This window comes from Bremia lactucae, assembly GCF_004359215.1.
Source record: "Bremia lactucae strain SF5 chromosome Unknown BlacSF5_NotPlaced_183_SHOA01000117.1_1171385bp, whole genome shotgun sequence".
Classification (NCBI taxonomy): domain Eukaryota; phylum Oomycota; class Peronosporomycetes; order Peronosporales; family Peronosporaceae; genus Bremia; species Bremia lactucae.
The window spans coordinates 575004-585100 of record NW_027152196.1 but is presented as its reverse complement, the minus strand read 5'-3'; the positions used below and the strand labels follow the sequence as shown (position 1 = coordinate 585100).

Sequence of the window (10097 nt, the reverse complement as noted above, 5' to 3'; positions counted from 1 at the left end):
AATTGTTGAAGCAATGCTACTTTCTCTTCGACCCCGTCAAGTTCGTGTTGAATGAGCTCGGCTATGGTCGCATGCTCCTCATCTGCGTTCAGAGCAAACAGCATAGCGCCAACGGCTGGTCCGCCTACGACTGAACTCATTCGTTCGATCGCTTTCCAATTAAGGTCCCTCAAATGATTTAACCTTTCACGCGTTACGTGATAACCTTATTGAGGGGCTTGAAAGCTCCCTTCTTTATCATCCAACGTGTCCTTGTTGGATGAAACTTGCGTGGGCCGTTGAACGGATCACGAAGTTCTATCAGGTGTAACGGGGCACCTTTCATTAGTACTGATAAGTACTAGTTAACTTTACACTGATAACAGTGTAAGTGTGGTGCCTCGAAACTTCACGTTCACAAGAGTACAGATGAAACTTTCTTATGAAACTAAGAGTCTTTTGCTTTAAAGGTTTAGACCAAGTCTTTACAATAGAGAAAAAAGTAAAAATGTATTAGTATAGTTGTTTTCTACGCAACGATCTTCTATCTACTACTGAACTGATTATATTAATATATTATTGAGTGTGGCACTTCCTTGCGCAACGCACAATCGTGTCTTGTAATAATTGGCAGGGTTGATTCAGACTTTAATCAACCAATCAATAGAGCAAATGTTTTATTGCATCAATATTGCCAAATTCGGTATTATTGAAATTATTTAAGTCAAAATTAATAGCGATAATAATGTTGTACTTCTTTATTTATTTCCTCTTATAGTAAATAATACTTATGTAGCGGACACCCCGTTTAATTAGCATTTGTTGTAATATTGACAATATTGTCCTAAATATATATACATGTTTTCTTCTGAAAGGCAATAGATTCTACACGGGGCACCCCTTTACACTGAGAATCAATCTTAAAAGAATTAAATATCGTGACTTTTGATTGATTCTTGAAAAGATTAAATATAATATTATTTATGATTATTTCAAATTATGATAATGTAGTAACCATTACGAGAGCTTCGACATTCGCACAGCTTGTGCGCCTTTCTTGGGTGTAATGGAACAATGTAGGATTGATGCATGTGCCGTTGCGCTTAGAAAGGCGAATGGAACAATTACTAAAACATGTTTAGTGATGATGTCCGCATGACTATGGTCTAGAACAGCCAAACAGTTGGTCAAAGAAAAAGGCTGGTACAGGTGTTCCTCGGATTACTTATAGCCACTGTGGAGGGTGAAAGCATAAGTTATCTATGGTTATAAGTTACGTGAGGATTAACAAAATATTTACTGAACCTCACTTTACTGATTGTCCTATACGGTTTTACCACTCCTGCTGCCGCGTACGAGCTCCATGTCCCAGACGCGCCTCGCCAATGCGAAAAGACTTCAAGTCTGCAGGCACAATTCACAGAACCCACAAATGAGCAAGAGTGCCCTAGCAAGTGGGCTACAGCTCAGTTCAGTGAAATCATTACGCAGGCTGGTATCAGTGGCATCTTGAAGAAGCGCAAGTAGCTGGAGTCATGACAGAGACTGACCTCGCTGCCAAGCGCCCTCCTGTCGCACACAATCCTCAACTCAAAGAAGCGCTGGCAACTTGGGTGCTTCAGTGCCAGACGAAAAACGTTGCCTTTACTGAGGAGTTAATCAAGGTTAAGGCTCAGTGCTTTGCTGACCGCCTGGGGTTGGCTGAGGATGCTGACAAGCTTTCCAATGGATGGCTTCAGAGATTCCAACAGCGAAACAAACTTCGTTGCATCCGAATTCATGGTGAAATTGGGTCCACAGATCAGGAAGCCATGAAAGCTGCACTTCCTGAACTCAAGGCAACCATAGCTCGATATGAGCTTAAAGACGTGTATAACATGGATGAAACAGGTCTGATTCATATTATTACAAGCATTTCTTATGCGAGGCTCATACTGATTGATTTAGGCCTATCCTACAGCATGGTTCAAGAGAAGACCATTTCACAGGGAAGATTTGAAGTTCTAAAGAAGGACAAAGCGAGCTATATCTGGATTTTGAGTACCTTATCCTAGCTGTACCTTACTAAATAACTTCTGGTTCTTTCTTTCGCATTCAGACGCGACTCACTATAGCATTGCTGATGGCTCCGAGAAGCTAGAACTATTTTTATTAGGAGATCCAAGATGCAACGCTGTTTCAAACAGCAGACAGGAGAACGGCTGGGATTTATTACAGGAACAACAAGTAGACATGGATGAATGGATTCCTCATCCAAGAGTGGCTAAAGAGACTTGACAATGACATGAGGGTAAGTTGTATTCCATGTGATATTGCAAGTGTTCCTCGAATTCAGTTAAACCAAGCCTTGCCAGGGAAAGGGCAGGCAGATTCTTTTCTTGCTAGAGAACGCTCCACAGAATTGAAAAACTTGAGCTTAAGAATATCAAGGTCGCTTTCCTCCACCAAACTGCACATCAATAATTCAGCCCATGGATGCTGGTACATTGCCTCATTCAAGCGCCATTACAGGCGCTTTCACCTTCAGAATGCCGTGGACCGTGATGAGCGAGGGGAGGCCAACATCTACAAGGTTGACCAGCTAACAGCAATGCGGTGGTGTATGGGGCATGGGAGGATATTCCAGTTACCACAGTGGTAAACTGCTTTAGGCAAACGGGCCTCTTTGCAGCAGCACCGCAGTTGAAGATAGTGAATACGGAGGGGCAGGTTATTGAGCTAGAGCTGCATGAAGCCTGAGAGAGGCTACCACTGAGGACCCTATGGCGATTGAGTATTTATTGAATTGAGGTGAAGAGAAGGTGGCGCACGAGGAGCTGGATGATGAGGAATCCTTGCAACGTTCTACAGGCGGAAGAGAAGGAGGAGGATGAGAATCAGGAACCAGAGCATGTGGAAGAAGTTCAGGTCAGCAAGAATGAAAAGCTAAACTCCTTAGCTATAACTGCCACACTTTTTGATCTATCATTTTTTTTGATAGGGCATTCCGGGACTTTTTATCGCTGCTTCTTGTCATGTCCTGCTTTTGAACTATTTAAAGAGGGCAATATCTTATTCCCATTTTCTTAAATACATGTCGCAATCTAATTAATCTATTCATGATTCTGTTATAATTCACTAAATTTTTTGTTTTTATGTTAATATTTGATTTTAAAAATGTTAGATGTGATTTTATCTTACTTTTAAAATAACCTGTTTCAGTAGTCACATAAAGGCAAACCTTAGGCTATTTAATGCTTTTGCTGTCATAATATGTCGAGACCGATAGTCGTCTTTTCTTTTTGCAAGCATAAATATTGAGCACCTGCATAGAGAGGTATCGGACACAGTCGCATGGCTTTGCAATACCAGAAAACGTCCAGCGTAACATCACATCGCATACACGTATCAGACAAATAATCTTTCAGGTGAATGCGTATAGCTGTCTACGACAATAATTCTGATGCAAGAAGCAACTTTCCTTCGAAATCGACCAAACTTTGTTCAATCAAATTAAATTCGCGACTCGAACTTTTAAGACTTACGGTTATCACAATTTCAGAATCGGTCGAAGGCAGGCAGTTTGTGCTTCCTAGTACCATATGACTCATCCACGGGACAAATGTCGCAAAGATTATGATTCACAGATGTGCCAGTGAATCTTGTTTGATTACTGGCGAACAGAAGCGGCTTCATTGAAAATATGCTTGACGATCGAGAAAGCTACGAGACAATTATAAAATTGGCTGGTAAGGAGCCCGCTGTCACAACTTCAAGGATTTGCTGCGTAATTCTTTTGTTTATTACGCCAACAGGAAAAAGTAAGGAATGCGATTCGAAACATTCCATTGGCACGAATCGTACAAGCACTGCGACTCCATGGGATCAATTGCTCACTCGATCAGTTATTCATTCTTCCTTTTGCCTCGCCGTCTGCACCCTGACAAACCATCTCGATGAAATTTTTCATCTGTAGCGCCATCGCTCTCGCCGCTGCCGCGTCAGCTGAAAACGCCCCGGAACCTACGTGTATTTCCGGCCAATATCAAGACGGACCATACTATTTCATCAGCTCTGTCCCCGCCCCCCCAGCCCGCTCCTGCTTGTCAATGACAGCGAACAGGTCCACGGCGATCTCGTGGAACGTTGATTTCAGCTTACCTGGTATCGTCGATGATACGTATTGGTCCGAATCCCACGTTTCTCTAAGTCTTCCTTCTGTCAAGATGGAATATCTCCAGACGGCTACGGTCGATTTCGAGTATGACTCCTTCCAGAATAAAGAGTTGACCGCGATCGCCCACATCACCATGCTTTTACAATTGGACTCCTTTGACCGAGGATCCTTGGTTATAATAAAGCTTTGCCAGTCTGGGCCCGATCCGACTTGGTTGGGAATCTTTCAGAGAGAGGTCCAAGTTGATGGCGTTTCGTACTCGCTGTTTGAAGGTTACGTCAATACTATGCTTTTTCAGACGTTTGTCCCGAAGTTGTGTACTACAGCTTACATAGGTAATACGAAAGCGTTTCTTAACCAACTTGGTCTAAGCCGTTCTCATCGCTTGGCCAGCGATTCGCGCGGGCTTCATGATCCGTAGTGGCGTTGATGCCGTGCTGAACGTTAATAATCACTACATGACCTATACAGCGGCGGTCGATCCTTCGGCTCGAATGTTTCGTTAGGTGCTGAAAAATTAAAAAAATTGCTTGCATTGTTCGCTTTCGCCTATAAGAACTTTATTTGCTCTTGTTTTAAACACATATTTTCCAGGTACACTTGTAATTCTTTTAAATTCGTGCTCGAGATATATTTCTAACAGATTATTGTCCACAGAAGTTGGAAGAAGTAAAGTTACAAAAAATGTTCTTACCTTGACCTACAACGATTAACTTACATGCTGCGCAAGAGCCTTCGACCCTTGTCGCTTATTTCCTTGCTCAACTCCCCCCTCATGCTCGATTTGCTGCTCTTTCTTTTCGCGTTTTTTATGACTTGCCAATCAAGTGTGGGCGCTATTGGCTTTTTCTTACCTATTAAATTAGTACATTTAACATCGCAAACGAAAACGCGATTTCTGATGTGCCCAGGGGCAGTCACAACCATTACAAACTCATGTAGATAATCAGGGTTTGACGCTATAGATGTAATTGAGGGGCGTGATGTTTCAAAGCCAAAGGGCGATCTGAAGACGATTTTTGGATGCAGTGGAATGTTCCAATAAGTGAAAATAATTTATACGACGTTTTTATGCAACACAGAAGAAGTGTGTGGCTTGCCCATACCGAGAAGAAGTGTGTGGCTCGGCTTTGCCGCCCACGTGACTATTATTATTAAAATCGCTCCTCAGTTCTGTTAATCTCTCCTCCACGTGACCATCTTTGTTATTGATTTCACCCCACGTGACTTAGAAAGGGTAAAATGATATTGAGGATATATCTCTATCATATATCACCCCTTATCACGGGCTATGATGCCCCCTTATCTTGACACCCTTTATTGTGATGCCCCTTCACAGGTTTTAACAAACTTGTAACGGGCTAAAGTTGCCCTAATGTTACACAGTCCCCATTAAGTGCACTTGGTGTACTTAAGGGGATCGTCAATTACTTCAATAAAGTAAGTAGACACACCACTCGGTCGTGGTCACATTTGTGACCAACCCTTGTGTATGTGATGCACATGGGTGCATTTAAATTAAGAGGGATGACGCGAGGTATCTAGAAATATACGCTCGCAACACATAATAGTGTCATCTACTGAGATGACATTTTTTTTTGATAAAAATAGGCATTTATATTTAATACGATTAAATATAAATCGGTCTGGAAACTACTTCCTACTTAGTAAGTACGCACGAGGAACCGGATTACCGCTCCCGTAACGACACTTTAAAAGAGTATCTAGTGCGTTGGGTGAGGTCGCTAAAGCGCCCACCAAACTACCTCACTGCACGCAAGAGAGGACGGTCTAACCGCTTCCTTGCTGTGCTAGAGTGTGTATTTAAGTAGAGCGTGGCCGCATTAAGACGTGCCGGCCTACACTTGGTAGCACTTGAAATCCATCAAACAACCCGCATCTCTGCGTATGTACGTGAAGAAGGGCCTCAACATCGATTGGGCTCATTTCCCCACCTCTCCGAACATCATCGGGAGTTGGCCAAGCACATGGCGCAGGGACTTGGTGAACAAGCCCTGGCCAGGCTCTTAAGTAGTCCTCCTGAGCAACATGTTGCTCAGTTGAAGCAATTTGATACAATCATGCTCGGACAGCGGAGAGCCGCGTCCGAGGCACAGAGCCATGCTGCGGCGGAGTCCTTCACTCAGACTCAGGATGAGCTGAGGCATGAGGCTCCGAGCGAGGCTTCCGACAGAACTGTTGAGATGCTCTCTGCTCGGCTACATCAGGCGAGGCACATCCGGTTGGACCCGCCCAACTTCGATGGAACTGCAGCGCACACAAGTGTCCACTGGCTTTTAGCTGTGAAGCAATGCGGTGTCGCGCCGTTCATCGAGGACGACAGCCGGATGGTGTCGTACGCCATGTTGCACCTGCGCTGTAAGGCCTCATAATGGGCTTACTCGGTGCTTATGGCCGACGTTAAGGCGTTCCCTACATGGGCGATCTTTAAGACAAAGATTCGCGCCATGTACCAGACGGCGAACAACGAAGTGTTGCTTCAGGCGCGCTTCTTTGGAGCGCGACAGGCGAAGCGATCTCTGCAAGAGTATGTGCAAGAGATGCGCTCGCTGTCGGCGTCCATAACCGTAGGTCCGATTCCGGGGTACATTAAGGTGCCCACATTTATGAACGGACTACAGCATGGCCCATCGCGACGGGCCCTTTTCAGAAAGGTGCCGTCGACGATGGAAGAGGCAATTCAAATTGCCTTGGTTGAGGAGCAATCCTACAACAGTGCCTCGGCGACAGCTTGGTATTAGTCGTCGGCCGAGAGGTCAGATGCCACTCCGATGGAGTTGAACAATGCAGACGTTGTCTGTTATAAATGCGGCAAGCGCGGCCATATGATGGCTCGCTGCTATGCCAGGGTCCCTGCTTGGTCAAAGGTTCCCAAAAAGAGGCCTCCCTTCCCAAAGGGCGGTGGCAAGAACCTGCATGCGAGACGCATAAGTTCTGCATCGACCACTGAGGGTCGGGGATACAGGAGCGCAGTAGGAGCTTCTTTCTGCGCTCCTGCAGTTCCCGACCCTAGCGCGGACTCTGAAGCTACCCCTAAGTTCAGAGTTGTCTGACAAAAATGGGTAGCATAGTTCCTGAGGTCTCGAAATCTCGGACCTCAAACCTACTGGTCTGTAACGCTCGAGTACGAGGTATGACCAGGTGATGACCCTCCTAGTGGATTTGGGTGCATCAAAAAGTGTTGCAAAACTTGCGGCATTGAAAAAGAGACCGGCGATGTTTGAGTCGCTTTGCCAAAATGGCAAGCGGGATGAGGCGACCGTTCGTTTAGCGAACGGCGCGCTCATTTAGTCTGAGGGAGTTCAGGTAGAACTCACCTTCAGCTTTAGTGACTTCTCTTGTAAAGAGAAGTTCACAGTGCTAGGTATGGAGAGTCCATTGACCTCACCCTAGGCATGCCATGGTTGGCAAAGTACCAATCATGGATAGACTGGCGTACACGCACAGTTGCGAATTCTACGCAGGACACCGGAAAGGATGGGCTCCTCGGATGAAAAACGGATTAGTGTAGATATCTATTTAGTTCTTCTTCTTATAATAAACTTACTTGTCGAGAGGCGTATGCAACTGATGTCATGTCGAACACATTTGAGGGTGCGTTGACGGGATGTCAAACGTCACCAATTCCTACCCAGCTCATGGAGACTGGGGTAAAGAAAAGGACAATGACAAGTCATGCGTCCGAATGTCCTGCATAGAGCCGAGAGCCTGTGGCAGTAGATGGCGAGCTGATAGGAAGCCATGCGTCGCACAAACCGGCACAGTGCATAGAGCATGGAGCGGTTGGAAGGGGTTCGTTAGCCAGGAGTGCAACGACACCCGCTTCCCAGAAAAAGGATGTGGTGACTCGAAGAACGAGTACATGACATATTAGGACGATCAAAGGCAAGTCTAAACGAGTGACCTTTGAATCAGACTAAGTAAAGAGGACGGGCCATCGAACGAGGTATTTGAGGCCGTTCAATACGAAATTGCGGAGGCATCCTCAGTTGAGATGCTCGGGCAAGTCCTTAAATCTGCCGAGGCATTGTAAATCCCCCGAGATGTCGTAGGATCTGTTCTTGCCAAATAAAAGGAAGAAAAGATCCACGAAGTAGTCACACCAGTTCCGAAAGAGATTTTGGTGGACTGTTGCTCGTCGTTCACAATGACGCGAGCGTCCTAGAAACGGACAAAACGAAACGGGTCGCTGCTCAAGGCTGGCATGCCTTGAGACACAGTCCGTTCTTTGACGATTTGTGGAAACATCGCGATGTGTTCCCAGAAGAAGTGCCGAGCAGCCTACCATCCGATAGAGGCATCGGGCACAAAATCGACCTCGAACCTGCCACCAAGTATTGTGTGACCAGACAATGGCCTTGCCGAAAGAACAAGTCGATTACACCGATGAGTTCTTCGACAAGCGAGCCAAGGCGGGACATGTGCGTGAGAGCAAATAGCCTTACTGCAGCCCAACCTTATGTGTGCGTAAAGCCACAGGTGGATGGCGCGTGGTCAATGCTTACAATAAGCTGAACACGGCGACCATACCGGTTCAAACGTCAATCCCGCGTAATTATGTTTTCTTGAGCTTCATGGGAAAGTCAACTATCTTTTCCGCGTTGGATTTGAAGGATGGCTACTATTAGGTACTCATGAGAGAATCCGATGTAGCCAAATCGGCAGTAAGCACCACAAGCGGTATGCTTTGGGAGTGGCTTGTGATGCCCCAAGATTTGAAACACGCACCAGCGACATTCAACCGAGTGGTGGCTCACTTATGCGTCAGCACTGTGCCTACGCGCCCCATTACTTTGACGATGTATTCGTGCATAGTGGGGCCGAGGACGGGCTGAGCGCAATAGAGTCGCACAAGCGTCATTTAGACGCTGTGCTGCAGACTTTGAAGGACGTCCAATTGTACGTCAACTTGCAAAAGTGCGTCATAGGGGTCCCGAGATACATGTGCTGGAATGCATCGTAGGTACACATGGTGTGCGAGCAAGCCCAGACAACGTAAAATCAGTAAAGGAATGGCTAATCCCACGCCAATTTTAGGGCTCGCTAATTACTTGCATAAATACAGCAAGAAATATGCTGAGCAAACTAAACCATTATTTGACCTTCGTAAAAACGACGCAGAATGTGTTTGGTTAGAAGAACAAGAAGATGCGTTGACATCGGTGAAGCAATCTTTTATAGAGGCACCGGTCTTGGCATTGCCAGACGCGGATAAGCCCTTTAGCGTCGTCTGTAATGCAAGTAATTTTGCAATCGGCAGCGCGCTCATGCAAAGGATGACTACGCCGTTGACTGTGTCATCTCTTAAAGCCGCGGAACTGAATTACTCCGTGCATGAAAAAGAGCTACTTTCAATAAAGTAAGCTCTTGTCAAGTTTCGTGTGCACCTATTAGGCACCGAACCATTTGTGTTTGCACGGATCACGCATCACTGCGGACCGCAATAAACTCACCGCGCCTCTCGCCTAGAATGGCAAGATGGCTTACATTCTTCTCTAAATTTAATTTCAAAGTTGAATATAAGCCGGGTATGTCGAAATTCTTGGCTGACGCTTTATCGTGCAGACCAAACTTCGAGGTAGGACACCAGATAAGTGTGTCTAGTGCTAAAGCACAATTTTAGCCGTCAACGTTGCAACCATGAAGGCATACCACATATCGAGCTCATTAGCCTCTGAATAAAAGAGGGCTACAGTCAGGACAAACATTTAAGTCTGCTGTTGGGTCACTTCAGTGAACGAAATAAAACTTTCATCGCACTTGAAAGCTAAGGTGAATAGCATTAGCTACAGCGATGTTCTGTTATGTCATCAGCTGTTACTTTGTGTCTTTTGAGAATTGATGTCCCTCATGACACAGATCTCAAGTTGATGATTATTCGGGAGCTCCATGATGCACCATTTAATGGGCATCTGGGTCGTGAGAACACATTTGTAAAGTG

General features: G+C 45.5%; 1 protein-coding gene across 1 annotated transcript; it reads right to left on the bottom strand.

Annotated features, from left to right (window-relative positions):
- Positions 1–4018: 4018 nt before the first annotated feature.
- CCR75_006187 (uncharacterized protein) lies at positions 4019–4270 on the bottom strand (the record flags this gene model as incomplete). Its single annotated transcript, XM_067964258.1, has 1 exon — positions 4019–4270. One exon carries the CDS (start codon positions 4268–4270, stop codon positions 4019–4021), a length of 252 nt encoding a protein of 83 aa, XP_067815901.1.
- Positions 4271–10097: the final 5827 nt, after the last annotated feature.